Source organism: Alosa alosa, chromosome 19 (genome assembly GCF_017589495.1).
Source record: "Alosa alosa isolate M-15738 ecotype Scorff River chromosome 19, AALO_Geno_1.1, whole genome shotgun sequence".
In the NCBI taxonomy this organism is placed as follows: Eukaryota; Metazoa; Chordata; class Actinopteri; order Clupeiformes; family Clupeidae; genus Alosa; species Alosa alosa.
In genome coordinates this window covers 540,743-558,904 of record NC_063207.1, presented here as the reverse complement: position 1 = coordinate 558,904, position 18,162 = coordinate 540,743, and the positions used below count along the sequence as shown (strand labels likewise).

Here is an 18,162-nt window from a genome sequence, read left to right as displayed (position 1 = left end):
TAGCCAGAAATATGCCTGCCCTGCCTAATAAAGAAATATTTGGTTAACGGTGAATCCCGTTTGCAGCCGTAGAAAGAAACGCGAGGACAAATTAAACATTCTGGTTTTCTCAACGATGATAAATCTGGAGTGCAACGATGATAGACAGACATCATTTGGACAAAATATAGAGCATATTAACCTCCGTTGCTCAGCCAAATGTCTTCCTGTGACGTCCTGTTATCACGGGAGTTACAGGCTTATAAACGCATTTTTGATGGTCACAAGTTTACTTCATTAGCGTTTATTTTTTGATTATTAAAGAGTGTTTTTCATTTAAAGGCTTGACTTCGTGCTGATTCAGAAGAGCATTTAGTGCTCTCCCCAATCCCAGACGTTCACATTGCATGTTTGTTTGTAATGGATGCAACCGCGAGATACGCTTGTCATAGGCGCCGATACCGTGGATGCTCCGTCTCTCGGGCACCCACTGAAAACATCGAGCACCCACGTGTGCCAGCTTACAGTCCCGGCTAAATTTACATTCATTTAAAATCAAACATCGCAGTTAATGTTAAATTCAGCATATCTCATAATGTGATTGGCTATGTTGCTGTCAATCCCCTACTCCATATACTAACCACCAATGAGAGCGTCTCTCGTATGAAAATTCCTGACACTTCCCACCTGAAGAATTAACGCAAGGCTTTGTCGGGTCTTCAGCCCCGAATGTTTAAAATGTATATAGCCCTGAAAATCATTTTAAAAGTAGTCTGACAAAGCTTATCGTTTTTGTGACACAGCTAAACACTGGTACCTCATAGAACGTCTATAACAGGGTTTCTCAACGGGGGCGGTACCGCCCCCTGGGGGGCGTTCGTACAACCTAGGGGGGCGCTGGGAACGTGAGAGGTTTTTTTTTGTTTTTTTGTTTACATTTTAAACTTTCATGGTTTTCACATATTTTTGGTGCAAAAATAGGCTACCTGAAATAAATAGGCTATTTTTATTCATGGGTTTCTAACCCCTCTACCGTCCCAGCTACATTTTACTGTTTATCTATGCTCAGTGGTCATACAGTGCAGTTCGGGCCACGTCTCCCAGCCCCGCTTGCTGTTGTTCTGCAGCTGCTCTGAGCCTCCACGAAAAGACCATTGCTAATCAAATACGAAAGGCCTCACGCGCGGATACTGTTTTGTGATCGGTTGGATTGTTGCGATGTGCATATGTTGTTCACGTGATGTGCACTTGATTTTTGTCCATGATAATATGACACGTCTTGTTGCCTAGATTTAATGTTCCTATTGATTTAAAAAAAAAAAAATCATTACAACCAATGCTGATGTGGTAGTGGTTTTTTTTTACCCAACCAGTCTCCTATTGCTTCTAACAGTGGGCTAAATCTGCTTAATAATAAAATAGGCTCATAGGGACATTTTCTTATAATTCCAGAAGAAACCAAAACAGCACAGAAATGGGCTCGTTTTTTTATTTAAGAAATATAGCATGAGAGTGAGTGGCCTATAGCCTACCCGGGGGTGTAGTTTTTATTTTTTATTTTTTATTGTGTGTGTGTGTGGGGGGGCGTTTGCTCAAAAAAGGTTGAGAACCACTGTCCTAGGTGGTCGCAACTCACAAAAGTAAAGCAGATAGAAAGAACTCACGCAAATCTAGCCTACAACACGCAGACAGCTTCATGTTTATCCCGAGACGAACACTCACACCTCTGTATTTGACAGAGGTGCATGACGATGTTTATTCTACAGGCTATTTTAATGTCATATTTTGGGTGTTGTATGTGGTGCACTTTGGCAGAAGAGACGTTCTCCTTACACGGTCTTTAAACATCAAAATATTCAGAATGCTGTGACGTGAGTCATTACAATTGGCCTTCCTTTTCATTCTCAAAGTAGGTTAAAATTGCATGTTCATCAGCCCGATTTTCAAAATCTCTCGGGGGAGAAAGCCTCCGAACCCCCGGATAAAAAGGTCTCTTAAGTTCTGGGCTCTAGCCCTGAATGTTTTAAATAGCTAGCGACGCCCCTGATGGAGAGAGTCACGCGTGTGTTGCTTTTGCTGGATCGAATCCAGTTTAATGCTAGTTTTCAAAACATATATTTTTTACATGTCTTTTGTCCGAGTGGCTGTAATGTAGCCGAGCGCTCATGGCGTATGAAAAGCGACTTCAAACCGCCTAAAACAACTTGTTTGTGAATGTCTGACAACTGCGACAGCGCAAACACGCGCAAGGAAACTAGCAGGTGGAGAAACCAGAAGGCACACAACACCGGAACGATTTTAAGGCTATTTCGCATAGGCTACTCAATGGTACGATTGGCGTAGCCTACAGTGGACTAGGGCTGTCAAAATTGCTCAAAAATGACGTTCGAATATCCCCTCTAAAATAAACACATGTATTCGAATATATTGGAATATCTAGGCTATATTATTTGCACACGCGCATCATGTCATCTGTTTTTAACTTTTTGTATGGTTATTGCTTGACATTAAATGTAATGTTAGTTGTAAACAAACGGGCTACTTGGTGAGGCTTGGCCTCTCAGATGCGCTCGTGCCTTAAATGGGCCTATTAACTGACCACCCGATTCACGTTGGCTGGGGGGCAGGGGGGGCCATCAGACATTTGTTCCCAAGGGTCTATGAATTGTTAATCCGGCCCTGCCCCCAACGAACGCAACTTTCCACCTCTGAGACAGCTTAAAAGAAGTCTAGAGGACTCCTAACTCACTAAGACCTACTTACTGTAGGCTGCGCAAACCACAGGCCTTTTTTTTTTAGCAAGCCTGCATTCGAGGCAGGCCTTCTGTTGAAGAATTTTATATAAATCCTGCGCTAACAGTAATCCTCCTACTCCCGCTACCACAGCTGTGGATAGTGTGGCTATGCTCACGCTTTATGTCTCCTTCTTGCAAACTAGGCCTATAGCCCAACCATTTACGTCTTCAAAAAATAACAACTTGCCAGATATGCCTTCATATCTTTGGGCTTCATTCAGCATTTTGTTCTTCCACTGGAAATGACTCTTCTACATTTGCTGCCTGCTGCATCCTTTCTGTTTGTATTGTTTAGAAAATTTTTGACGTCTTGAGTTAATGCATTAAACATTGTTTGCTGGTAACCAGCCACAAATAGCCTACAGATTCTTGCGTGCGTACATTCTCTATTCTCTCCAAAATGTGCCCGTCAATAAGTAGGGCAAATTACGAGACCAAAACGTGGGTCATAGTTGTCTAAGCCTCTGCTGTGAGGCCAAACCCATGAACAAAGACGCATTGATATCTGCAATAGAGTTTTTTTTGTCGAAACAAGCTCACAGCCGAAAGAGTCATAGCACTGATGGGAGAGGCAACTGGCATGTGATCTCCCCACGGGCCAATGGATGTACAAGTTTTCTCCTGTGCCTACGATATTTAATCCAGTGTTTTGTCAAGTTGCAAAATGCTATTCGTTTTAACAAATTTTTATGATAGTATGAAGTACTTTTTGTATAGGGTACTATCTTAATTGCTTTATACTCAATACTTGACCAATGGCTATTGCATCTGTCTATTGAAAGTGAAAATGTGGCATGTGATCTACTGTGTAGGTTTCATAAAATAAAATAAACAGATTGCTAATGGCCTACAAGCTGATCTGGGGTGCGTTTCCCGTACAACTACGGAGGTTAGCTTTTTACTAACAGGATGCATCGTTCAACTAACCAACATGTAAGTTACGACTGTTTCCCAAAACTGTCGTACTTACATAGTACTGTAAGTTTGGACCATGATAGTTTCCAAACTTCAGTAGTCTGGACTAAGGTAGTTAATGATGTTTAGTAGCACGTGAACGGGCACCTGCACATACTTCTGTGGCGCATTGCGTTGAGGCTGGCAGATGACAGCCACCGTTGCACAGCAGTTACCAGTCCCCTGTCCAAGAGTTCGAACCTGGGTTAAGATTTTGACAACAATATTGACATCGTTGTTTACCTAAGTTTATCTTTTGTGCAGATCATATTATCAAAATCAGAATCAGCCTTCTTAGCTTGGTTTTGTGAACTAACAAGGACCCCCTTCCATGAAAATCAAAGGCTACATATTCTCAGCTGACTCGTCAAAAAGTGCACACCACCTTATTATTATCTGCAGGTGTGTGACTTTTACTTACGTGCACATAGCTGCAAATTGACTTTTAATTTATGTATTTTCTGCCTTGGGCATTTTAAAATATGGATGTATGGTGGTTAGAAGTGTAAATATCAATTAGAAACCTAAATATATTTATAATTATTAATATGCAAACAAATAACTGGCGTCAGTGACGTCTTTGACATGCAGATCCCTGGAACTATGCTTCTACTAGCATTCTACCACAGGTCGAGAGGTGTAATTGTAACTACACAACTTTACGATAGTGGTTGCGAATGTTCGTTGCTACTATGGTTTTGGGAAACACTAACGTAGTGTAACGATGCATTGGACTATGTAAGTTCCAAATATGAATGTAATTCTGCGGCATAAAGCAGATGTATTTGTTTATTGTACAGAAAAATAAAAATGACATGTCAAACAGTCAATTGACTACATTGCAGTCAAGAAGTAGGGCAAATTAATTTACGAAACCAAAACGTGGGTCATACTGTAGTTGTCTAAGCCTCTATAGCGTAGCCTGTTAAAAACGTTGCAGAAGCCTACCCAAGGCTACAGATTAATTCTGAACAGTTATTTCTCTACTGGCTCAATTATCACACCACTGTTTTGATTTATGTGGATTCTACTCCCAACACTGACAATAATGTAGACAGCAAATTTTGATTTCGATTTTCGTTACCACCGTGTAGTCAAGCCTTAAGCCATACCCAAGTAGCCTAAATCGAGGTAAATCAAGCTTTTTCAGAAGGGGCGGCAGGCAGAGCGATGTACAGTGGCTGAAAGTGGTACTAAAGTTTCACGCAGCTTCACGCCTCGTAATGCGCGACTGAAATGGCCATTTGAAAGCGATGCCCACTGTACACACACACACATGATCCCCATCCTCAAACTAGTCATCAGAGCAGTCAGGTACACACACACACACACACACACACATGATCCCCATCCTGAAACTAGTCATCAGAGCAGTCAGGTACACACACACACATATCACTTAGTAGTATACTAGGTATAGGTACTTATTGCTGCACTAACTGTAGTATACTAGGTATAGGCACTTATTGCTGCACTAACTGTAATATACTAGGTATAGGTACTTATTGCTGCACTAACTGTAATATAGTAGTATACTAGGTATAGGTACTTATTGCTGTACTAACTGTAGTATAGTAGTATACTAGTATATTAGGTACTTATTGCTGCACTAACTGTCTAACTCTGTATGATTGTGTGTGTGTGTGTCAGGATCATGCGGTTCCTGCTGAATAAGAAGCATTTTAAGGAGTCTTTGCGGCCGTACGATGTGAAGGACGTCATAGAGCAGTACTCCGCTGGACACCTGGACATGCTGACCAGGATTAAATACCTCCAGTCACGGTGAACACACACACACACACACACGGTGAACACACACACACACACAGTGAACACACCTACACACACTCTCTCTCTCGCACACACATACTCACTTACTCACTCATACACACTGTGAACATCTCTCTCTCTCTCACACACACACTAGCTCTCTCTCACACACACAGACACACTCACGAGAATGAAAAACCTCCAGTCACGGTGAAAACACACACTGTGAACACACACACACACACATTACAATTACACTAGAAGTACCAACAAGTCACAACTAAGAGTCACACACACACCATTATTTGAATCCCCCAATCAAATTTCTTACAGAAAGGATGTGTGGTTATATTTTATGTGTGTTTTATGTATTTTTATATGTGTGTGTGTGTGTCCACAGCCTGGATATGATCTTAGCTCCTGGTGCTCTACTCACCCCCAAGCACAAGAAACCTCAGAAGCCTTTTACATATGCCCTACAACAGTCACCAAGGTAACACATACACACACACACACACACACACACACACACACCCCTCAGAAGCCTTTTACATATGCCCTACAACAGTCACCAAGGTAACACACACACCTCAGAAGCCTTTTACATATGCCCTACAACAGTCACCAAGGTAACACACACACACACCTCAGAAGCCTTTTACATATGCCCTACAACAGTCACCAAGGTAACACACACACACACCTCAGAAGCCTTTTACATATGCCCTACAACAGTCACCAAGGTAACACATACACACGCACACACACACACACCTCAGAAGCCTTTTACATATGCCCTACAACAGTCACCAAGGTAACACACACACACACACACACACACCTTAGAAGCCTTTTACATATGCCCTACAACAGTCACCAAGGTAACACATACACACACACACACACCTCAGAAGCCTTTTTTGCCCTTGTTGAGGGTAGATGTGAGAGAGAAGTCGTGAGCAGATGTAAACACTCAGGAGAAGTCGGAGATGATGTTGAAAAGATGGGAATTTTATTTTTTCTCCCAATTAAGGCCAAAAAGACAATAAAAAGTAACAAAATTAATGAAAAAAAATACTGTTAGATAAATAAAGTAAATTGACATGAAAATCAAAATATACAATTTCACTAGAGCATACAACAGACTTATGTCCTCGACTCTAACTTCCTAGACAGACTGAAGCGGTAAGTCTATATAGGCCTGCAGCGCACCCCTGAAATTGACACATACCAGCTCAACAATACAATACGGGGGTGGCTCAGGTGAGTAGACAATAAAAGCTTAAAAACAGCAAAAATGCACATATCTACAACACTAGAAATTGAATAATATTAATTATATTGTTCTAGCTAATATTTGGCAAAGCCACAATATAAATTAGCAGCTAATAGATTAATAAATCAAACTCCGAGTCACTTCCTATTGACCTGGAAGTCACAACGTCATTTAAACTGCACAATCGCGGCAAAAATTCCGTTACACAAACAAACAGGAGACGCCAGTAAGACACAGAGGTGTTGCGTGATTATTGTAACCGGGCATGATTGTGAAGTAAATGGTATGGTTTTAAACAGAAAGAGATATATTGATGGTTGTAGCTATAGCATATTAATCACCGTAGTATTGGATGTTAATATTGTGCACAAGTAAGCTATGGGATTACTGTGGGGGTTTTGAGGAATGACTACAGTAGGTTAACAGATGATATGAAAACAGCATGAGGACAAACGGAACACATTGACACACTAGACAAACATATAAAGGCAACATTTGCACTCAGTCTTAGAGAACTGGCATAGCACTACCAAGTCACCAAGGTAACACACACAGTTCTTGTCATTTACAAGTTTAGGTTAAATAGTGCCACCAACCTGCTCTGCACTCACTAGACCAGGGGTCTCCAACCTTTTTGGGAATGAGGGCTACCTGAAGACCCCAAATCATATGGAGGGCTACTCATTTAAAACAAACATACCCTCACCCCTTTTTTGCGAGGATAGTCCTCCTAAATAATAGGCCTATGTGATTTTTACTTTTAAATTATCAATATTCTGTAGGCCTATAAGTCTTTATATTAAGCAACTGTACTTTCATCTGATTCTTCAATACTTTAATATCAATATGCAACACTACCAACATATTTGTTTAGTTTGTTCATTTTAAAGTTTGCATGGGGAATCTAATCTTATTTTTTTAACAAAAAATAAAAAATTTTTTTGCAATTAATAATTTGGGTTACAATGTGTACCCAATTTATACCCACCCACCATTATGAATTCAGGGGTTGTTTAAGTTCTGATTTCAGTGGACAATTCGGTTTTAACATTTCAATAGTAATCACCCACACCACCCTAACATATGAAGTCTCCTTTTAAAGTTATTGCACACCTGAAATCTCTCCATGATCTGACAAAAAAGGTAATGCACAGTCCTGCTCAGTCAAGCATGCCACAACATTTTCAGCGCTATTATACGGCAGTAGCCTACGGAGGAGAAAAGGCCTGTGAGCTAAAGCAATTGTTTTTCAGTCCTTGAACAATCATGCAAGAACTGTATTTGACGAACATAGAATGGCCACAGAACATTTGCAAAGATATGCTTCCATTGGCTACACCAGACGAGCAAGTTTTTTCCCCTTTACTGTGTATGCGTGCGAGCAGCATGTATTTGCTCCGCTTCCGTTGTTGTTTAAAGATTGAATGGGAAATGGATTGGAGCCAAAGGCTAAAATTTAACGCACAATTTGTAAGGTATCACCAATATAAATTTAATGTTACAGATGTATGGCTACATACATTCTTAAAATGGTTCTAGTCTAGACTTAAATATATATTGAAAACTTAACAATGGAGTGTGTTTGCGTGATCTGACTGATGGCTATTTTTAGAAGGTGCGCTGGAGGCGCCTCATAGCCGTTCCGCGGGCTACCTGGTGCCCGTGGGCACCGTGTTGGAGACCACTGCACTAGACGTTAGTTTGGAGTCGTCCAAGCAGTGCTGGCCTGTGCTTACTTTGCCTTTGTAGAATCAAATTAGTGAGTCTTCATAATTTGTTGGCCTTAAGCGTTGCTAATTCAAACGCATTCCACTCTGCTAGGTGGCTAGGTTGTAGCCTTAATCTTTGCTAATTCAAATATATTCCACTCTGCTAGGTTAAGCTTTGCTAATTCAAACGTATTCGACTCTGCTAGGTTAAGCGTTGCTAATTCAAACGTATTCCACTCTGCTAGGTTAAGCTTTGTTAATTCAAACGTATTCCACTCTGCTAAGTGGCTAGGCTGTAGCCTTAAGCTTTGCTAATTAAAGCGTATTCCACTCTACTAGATTAAGTGTTGCTAATTCAAACGTATTCCACTCTGCTAGGTGGCTAGGCTGTAGCCTTAAGCTTTGCTAATTAAAGCGTATTCCACTCTGCTAGGTTAAACGTTGCTAATTCAAACGTATTCCACTCTGCTAGGTTAAGCGTTGCTAATTCAAACGTATTCCACTCTGCTAGGTGGCTAGGCTGTAGCCTTAAGCTTTGCTAATTAAAGCGTATTCCACTCTGCTAGATTAAAGCTACCTTGTGTAAGAACTTCTCCCATCTAGCGGTGAAATTCTATATGACAACCAACTGAATATTACTTTCTAGCCCCTCCCATGCCGCATTTTAACTCCGGTGGCCGTTTAATGCCAAGGTTAACATGGCTTCCAGAAAGTGTTCCTTTCAGTGATGAGGTTACTTTAGAAAACAATTACACATTGCATTTAGTTATATAGCCAGTAAACATGTTGGTTATGACCTGTATAGTAAGTAAGTCCATAGTAAGTCCCTGCCCCCTACATACACAGCACATTATTTCATCAGGAAGCTTCTCCAACAGACATCCCCAACATACTTACAGCACACTACACACACACACACACATCTTCACTGTCATCACTCACATACATCATACATACAGTACTCTGCTTGCAATAGTAAGTCCCTGCCCCCCTACATACATGCAATGGTAAGTCCCTGCCCCCTACATACACAGCACATTATTTCATCAGGAAGCTTCTCCAACACACATCCCCAACATACTTACAGCACACTGTCTCATGAGGAAGCTTCCCCAACACACATATTGCACACTGCCCTCTCCCCACATACACAGCACACTATCCCATCTCCCCTGTCATCCCCCCAACACACACACCAAGACCCCTGGCAGTTGGGTTAGCCCCTTGAGCCGTGGATCTGCCCAAGGTTTCTTCCTTGGTAAGGGGAGTTTTTCCTTGCCCCCTGTTGCTCTTGGGTGCTCCTTGTTGGTGCCCCCCACCCAATCCCAATCCTCCCCACCTTTTTTTGCAGCCCTTGCCACTTAATCTACTAAACCCCTCTTCTACTGCACTTTTTTACCCCCTCCCCCATTAATGCACAAATAGGCTGACACCAGACATAATTTCACTGCATTTCTTACTTCCAGTAACTATATGCATGTGACAATAAACTTCCTTGTATCCTTGTATGTAAAGTGAAAAATAGTTTTACATTTTCGTTATTTTGGTAGGCTATTTCATTGCTAGCATCAGCTATCAGGTTCCCAAACGAATGCATGCTAATGTTAGTACAGTATCAGTGCTATCGTTATTCTGTATGTACGAGATTAATAGTGTAAGGCAATGTTTACAGCGTAGCGTAGCCTAGCCTACTATGTTTCTCAGTGAGCAGAGTCAGAGATCAGTCGATGCTACGGAGGTGCTAGGGAAAGGAAGAGTGAAAGGTAAAGAAAAGCCAGACAGGGCCGGTGGCAGAGGATCGGTGAGACGTCCTAGGCAAAGAAAAAGTAAGACTCTCCAAAGATGACGAGGAGAGTGGAAGAACTTCAAAGACAAAGGAGAGAAGCAACGGAGGTTTGTGTTTTTTAAATATATTTCTCTGAACAGTATCAATGTCAATGACACCGAAATTAGCTCGGAAGCTGCACCAGGCACGTTTGTTTGCGTTGCGTCTGCTGCAACTACACCAGAAAAAAATAGACCATTCTTCTAAAATTGATTTTACGCGTTGTGAACGGAACGCTTCAGTTATGCGCTTGGTGTCAAGTAGTGTAGCTTCCCTGTTTGTATCTCCATTGTTTATATGTAGCAATTTCTCGCTGTTGCCAGTCAACTGCATGATGTGAGTTGTCTGCCAGTATAACCACGACACATATGATTACGTTATGGTCTATAGAAAATGTTACACAACAACATTTTCACCTTTTCATTGTCCATACACTAGTATTCTTGAAACACTTGAAAAATGACAGAGTAGCCTACTATTACTACTACTCTGCTAACAATCTAACTTTTCTACCTAAACATGCCTATCTGATCTTATTTCTTGTGTCTTATTTCTTCAGACTTGTGGATGGAATGAGCCTGCAAGAGCACAGGGACCTCACCACACAGTTGCTAGTGAGGCAGCCAGGTCTGGTGTTTGATGCATTGATGATGCATCAGTGCAGACATGTCGTCCCCCCACCTGTGCCAGGGATGCCTTGGTGTACTTGTACACACTGCAGAGACATGCCAACCGATTGGAAGATAAAATGCTGTGGACAAAACCCAGCCACCTGTGTGAGCCTTCTGCCTCACTTCACACAGTACTGCCTAGATGAAGGTTTTCTCCAGATTCACATGCAGTACATCACAGACATCACAACATTAGGCCATGTAAGAGAGCCAGGTGATGACAATAGAGTTCAGATATGCTACCTACAGACATTTCATTTTCTGGCAGCATGGGTCTCTAGGATAGGGTAATAGAAGAGTGATCCCAAGCTGTGTGTGTAGGATGAGGGATAAATTCCCTGACCCTCTCACTCAGGGACATCTCTGGAATTTATATCACCTTCCTATAATGTTGTAATGTTGTGTTATTGTAAATAGTTTTGTATTAGTGTTCTTGTACTGCCTGTTCCTTTTAAAACTGTATTTATTTTACACCAGTACATCGTTATATTTTGCTTTCATGAAAAATAAAAACTTTTAGAATTGACAAGAGATTGTTCATGCTGTACCTCTTATACATTACATCCACAAACTTATAATTAAAAAAGGAGTTTTGAAACACCAAATGACAGTAACATGGTCAACAATGTTATTTGCAATATATTTATTTACAGAAATGAACAAATAATGGTGTTTACACGTGAACCCTTCCTTTGAAGCAACATGGGCCATCATTCTAAATTTGCAGTCTCCTGAAAAGCTGATCCTGTGAAAGACATGCAGTGTCGTTAGACATACACACCATGTTATATAGTTCAACATATTGTTACTAATCTGTATAGTGCTATTTTGCCCAGACTGAGTTACAGGCAAGGTTACAATGAAGGCATGCACGTGCATCACATAACAAGACCATTGAATTTCGTCCACATCCTCCACAATGCTCATGTCATGTAGGCTTTGTAAAAAATATATATAAATGCTTATATCATGAAAATATACAATAGAGAATGTCATGTAGAGTTAGGGTATAGACATTATGAGCATTGATGGGTTACCTCTGTTCAAGGTTCTCAATTTCAGGGGCTTTTGCAATTGCGCCAAGATGCTCATCTGAAATGAATAAGCAGAGCGTTTCACAACATGACAGTACATAAAATGGTAAACACCAAGTTATTAAAAATATACTTTCAGTTATTATCAAACAACAATCACATAGAATCAACAATTGTTTTTAATGCAGTGACTGACCTGTCTGTCCCACTAGAAATGCTGGACACTTCTGGAGTAGTTAATACTAGAGGGCTTTCCCTTCATTGGTGTTGATGTGACTGCTCTCAGTTCTCTCTCATAGCTGGACAAAAAAGAATGTCTCACTTAAACCACAAACAAAGTACATTCATTTTATGACCGTGAAAAAAGATGTATTTTGGTAGATGCATTGACTAAAGTTCAATCAAAGCAGTTCTGTACGTATTTTATTGTGTAATGGACTAGGCTAGTCTACCCTTCCCCCATTCTGAGGTGTAGGCTACACTCATATGGTAAAAAACTTTAAGATAATTTAGTAATTAGTAGGCTACTTCTACAATTAATAAGACTACAGGACAGGCCTCAGGATGTGAACGTCACCCTTGGAATTGGCTACCCTAGCATTATCAGATTAGGATACATTTAGGCTACAAAGCAAAAGCAATGGAAAAATAACTACAATTTACAGTGCTCTTCGCCTGTGATCCGTCATAGCACATTTTTGTTACAACGTAGCCTAGACAATCCTTTTTCATCGACGCGAGGAAAAGTATCCCAGACGTCATTCTAGCGTTATGGACAACCACGCTATAGTTAGCCAAGCAACTATAAAACTTTGAATTTACACTATAGACTGTATGTTTACACGAATAGGCCGAATTACCTGTCGAGGAGAAAGCAGGCAACTTCGGCGTCCCTTTTTCGCTTCCTTGGCGACTCCTTTTCATGTCCTCGAGAATAGGTGTAATCCTCCATCTTCAACAGACTTTCAAATCTGCCGGTGTTGTGCCCCTTCTGGTTTTTCCACCTGTTTCTGAGCCTGTCCAGATGTCATGTATACCTATCAACAGCAACTGACTGCTACCCACGTCGACAGATTCGCTACATATTCATTAACATTTTACTGGCCTTTGCATGTCGCACCTCAATAAAAACTGCACTGAACTGAACTGAATACCTGAGCACTACATTAGTATAACATTTTCCAGCGGAAAAAATGTTTTTTTAAAATAACCTAATTTCGATTCTCTGTGTCGCGCTGGATTCAAACCCGCCTCAGCAAAAATATCACCATGCGAGACCGCCTCTCCGCTACACTATCAGCACCTATATAACTTGATTCACCGTTTATCTGAATATTTTGTAACAACTGGTTACCTTGATTTAGGCTTTAAAAACATAACTGTATCATGCACTCTAACTTCTGTTACACCTCTGCGCTATCCATGTGCAAGGATTTGTCATAAATTCTACCAGGCAACGCACGGATTAGGAAACAATGGGTCTAAAACAACTGGTTACCCTGGACTGAAAACGCATGATCTCGCTCTCAAACAGCTAGGCTGCAATAGCCTACGTTCCTTGGATGCATTTTACTGGCGTGTCGCACCTTAATATAATCTTTACTAAACTGAACAGCTGAGCACTATAACATTCTCCAGCGAGAAAATGATTTTTTAGAAGTCGCCTAATGACCATGACCATGATCCGTGTCGCACTAGATTCGAACTCTCTTCAGGAAAACAAATTACGTGCGTGACCACTCCACTCCCCACTACACTATCAACACTGTGTCCACTCCCCACTACACTATCAACACTGTGTCCACTCCCCACTACACTATCAACACTGTGACCGCTCCGCTCCCCACTACACTATCAACACTCCGCTCCCCACTACACTATCAACACTGTGTCCACTCCCCACTACACTATCAACACTGTGACCACTCCCCACTACACTATCAACACTGTGACCACTCCCCACTACACTATCAACACTGTGTCCACTCCCCACTACACTATCAACACTGTGTCTGCTCCCCACTACACTATCAACACACCACTCCCCACTACACTATCAACACTGTGACCACTCCCCACTACACTATCAACACTGTGTCAATGGTTGTTTAACTATTTTCTATCAGGTCATACATCACTGTTTGTCTGAATATTCCGAAACAACTGGATACCTTAATTTAGGCTTAAAACATATCGTGCACACCGCTGCGCCATCTGTGTGCAATGATTTGTCAAAAATTCTACCAGGCAGCATATGGATTCTGAAACAATGGGTCTGAAACAACTGGTTACACTGGTCTGGAAACGCATGAATTCGGGACTATACAGCTACAATAGCCAGTTCCTTTGGTTTAGGACAAGCAAATTTCTATGGCCATGGCGTCTCGTTTCCAAAGTTATAGCCTATGCTATCCTACAACGTTATGTTTACGACGGAAGATAAGTATTTGCAACCCCTACAATGCTTTTCATTTCAGGTTTTTAATTTTAAAAGGTTAACCTCATATCCCTGTTATCACAAGAAGCTTGTTCTAAATTGTGATGAAACTGGTTACCTTGCCTCAATTAGGCTACAGATGATCTCCACAAGCTGCTTGCGCATATACCAACATTATGTGCTAGTTAATTTGCACCAAAAGCTCTCCAGCTCCAGCTGTTGAGTGTTTGACAGCGAGATCATGCGTTTTCAGTCCAGGGTAACCAGTTGTTTTAGGCCCATTGTTTCATGATCCGTGCGCTGCCTGGCCAAATCCTTGCACATGGACAGCTCAGGTGTAACAGAAGGTAGAGTGCATGATACAGTTATGTTTTTAAAGCCTAAATCAAGGTAACCAGTTGTTTCAAAATACTCAGATAAACGGTGAATCATGGCCTACTGAGTGAACACAGTGTTATGTTCTGGAAGTTATGTAGATGTTGATAGTGTAGTGGAGAGCGAGGCGGTCTCGCATGGTGATACTTTTGCTGATGAGGGTTCGAATCCAGCGCGACACAGATCATCGAAATTAGGTTACTTTAAAAAAGCATTTTCCCCGCTGGAAAATGTTATACTAATGTAGTGCTCAGGTATTCAGTTCAGTTCAGTGCAGTTTTTATTGAGGTGCGAACATGCAAAGGCCAGTAAAATGTTTATGAATATGTAGCGAATCGGTCGACGTGGGTAGCCGTCAGCTGCTGTTGATAGGTATACATGACATCTGGACAGGCTCGGGAACAGCTTGGAAACCAGTAGGTGGAAAAACCAGAAGGGGCACAATACCGGCAGTTGCGAGTAGACTAATCATGCAATGAGTGTTGCCTACAAGCGCGAAAGGCGGAACTGAATTTCCAAGAATGTCCTTCGTTGGCGAATGTATTTCAAAGATGGAGGCGAAACATGGATATAGCCATTCGCGCGACTCGCGCGTATGTATTTGGAATAGCAGATTCTACACTTACAAGAATACTTTGATTAGTAGGTGGAAATAATTACACATGAATGAGCACATATTTTTGAAAGAACAAATGGGTTTTTGCCAAGAATTAACTAAAAAAAAAGTACACAATGTACACAGCTTTGCTAATTCAAACATATTCAACTCTGCTAGGTGGCTAGGCTGTAGCCTAAAGCATTCCTAATTCAAACGTATTCCACTCTGCTAGGTGGCTAGACTGTAGCCTTAAGCGTTGCTAATTCAAACGTATTCCACTCTGCTAGGTGGCTAGACTGTAGCCTTAAGCGTTGCTAATTCAAACGTATTCCACTCTGCTAGGTGGCTAGACTGTAGCCTTAAGCGTTGCTAATTAAAGCGTATTCCACTCTGCTAGGTCAAGCGTTGCTAATTCAAACGTATTCCACTCTGCTAGGTGGTTAGACTGTAGCCTTAAGCGTTGCTAATTCAAACGTATTCCACTCTGCTAGGTTAATCATTGCAAATTCCACTCTGCTAGGTGGCTAGGATCTAGCCTTAAGCGTGGCTAATTCCACTCTGCTAGGTGGCTAGAGTGTAGCCATAAGCGTTGCTAATTCCACTCTGCTAGGTGGCTAGACTGTAGCCTTAAGCGTTGCTAATTCCACTCTGCTAGGTGGCTAGACTGTAGCCTTAAGCGTTGCTAATTCCACTCTGCTAGGTGGCTAGGCTGTAGCCTTTAGTTCGTTTGTAATAGCAAACAGAAATGTCAAGATAGCAACCGGTCATTACATCCTTTCATTTTCAAAGCAAAATGACAAATTGCCAGACCTGGGCACTGTTTTAGGCATGTGTGATAATATGTGTTTGAAGAGTATTTCACTCTTTCACCTTTCTGTGTGTGTGTGTACTTTCCTCTGTGTGTGTGTGTGTGTGTGTGTGTGTGTGTGTGTTTCACAGACATGATCCGTTTCCAGCTGCTATTTTACCAGTGTGTGTGTGTGTGTGTTTCACAGACATGATCCGTTTCCAGCTGCTATTTTACCAGTGTGTGTGTGTGTGTTTCACAGACATGATCCGTTTCCAGCTGCTATTTTACCAGACTCAGACGATCCCAGCATGATGGGAAGATTCCAGCGAGTGGAAAGACAGGTGTGTGTGCGTGTATGTATGTGTGTGTGTGTGCATGTGGTGCGTGTGGGTGTGTGTGTATGAGTGTGTGTGTCTATGAGTGTGTGTGTGCGTGCATGTGTGTGTGTGTGTGCATGTGTGCGCACAGCCTGATGTGATGCTGGCCCTTTGAGACATAAGTCTCTCTAATCCACTCCATCAGAGTAGGTAGACTAGAGGATACATGGATGCTGATGCTGTTTGTGTTGCTATGGTAACAGGGATAGGTAAGCTGGGGGATACAGGGATGCTGATGCTGTTTGTGTTGCTATGTTAACAGGGATAGGTAGGCTAGAGCAGTGGTTTTCAAAGTGGGGGCCGCGAGGGGGTGCCAGGGGGGCCTCAGCAATTTGGAAGGAAAAATAAAAGCAACAAATAAGTACATTTGAAAATTTTTGCCGCAGTATTGTTGATGGGTTTAATAACACATCAAATACCACTTGGCCAGAACCTAGTGGTATTTGGGGGGGCCTTGTGGTGGAAAAGTTTGGGAACCCCTTTGGCTAGAGGATACAGGGATGCTGATGTTGTTTGTGTTGCTATGGTAACAGGGCTAGATAGGCTGGGGGATACAGGAATGCTGATGCTGTTTGTATTGCTATGGTAACAGGTGGAGGACATGGACAAGAAACTGGACTTCCTGGTGGACATGCACATGCAGCACCAGGAGACGCTGCAGGTTACCACGGGCAATGACCCCTCTGTGACCCTCACCGTCACTGACGGCGACCCTCTCCTCTGCTGCTATGGCCAACCACTTCCTTATTACCCAGTGCAGCACACACACAGCACACTCACACACACACTCACACACACTCCGCTGCCACGCCCCAATGTCCTGCCCATCAGTAGCCTGCCAGGCCACACCCACACACAGACTGACCTATCAGATACTGCATTGGGTAGGCAGGGGGCGGGGTCACAGTTGTCTCTGCTGTCAGTCACACAGCTGGGGGAGGAGCTAGAACGATCACCCAGTGGGTTCAGCTTGTCATCGGAGAGGGAGGAGTCTCAGGGGTCGCGGAGAGGTCAATCACACTGCTGCCTCGCTGAGGGGGAGACCGACACCGACAGTGACCTACACACACCCAGCACAGCGCCATAGCACACACACACCCAGCACAGCGCCATAGCACACCCACACCCAGCACAGCGCCATAGCACACAGCCATAGCACACACACACACCCAAACACACCCAGCACAGCACCATAGCACACACACACACACACCAGCACAGCACCATAGCACACACACACACACCCAGCACAGAACCATAGCACACGCACACACACACACACAGCGCCATAGCACTCACACACACACACACACACAGATACACACATCACCACACACACACACACACACACCCTAACACACAGATACACAGATACACACACCATCACACAACACACACACACACACACAGATACACATAGACACAGTTCATCACACACACAAAGACCCTTCACAGTTCAGATGCAGTAGTGTGTGTGTGTGTGTGTGTGTGCACAAAACCCTTCACACAGTCGTGCAGTAGTGTGTGTATAGTAAAGGCCCTTCACAGTCTAGAGTGCATTAGACACAAAAA

General features: G+C 42.4%; 1 protein-coding gene across 3 annotated transcripts in view; it reads left to right on the top strand.

The window, feature by feature from the left end:
• The window catches only part of kcnq3 (potassium voltage-gated channel, KQT-like subfamily, member 3), a 78,406-nt gene extending 60,656 nt beyond the window's left edge, over positions 1-17,750 (top strand). For 2 of the 3 annotated variants that reach the window (XM_048228591.1, XM_048228592.1), the window contains exons 12-15: positions 5,379-5,510; positions 5,899-5,991; positions 16,473-16,554; positions 17,183-17,750. In XM_048228591.1, the coding sequence (XP_048084548.1) occupies positions 5,379-5,510; positions 5,899-5,991; positions 16,473-16,554; positions 17,183-17,677 (802 nt within the window). In that variant the 3' untranslated portion in view covers positions 17,678-17,750. Of the gene's footprint in view, positions 1-5,378; positions 5,511-5,898; positions 5,992-10,867; positions 11,460-16,472; positions 16,555-17,182 lie in introns of those variants that run through there. The other variant, XM_048228593.1, reaches the window with a different exon arrangement.
• Positions 17,751-18,162: the final 412 nt, after the last annotated feature.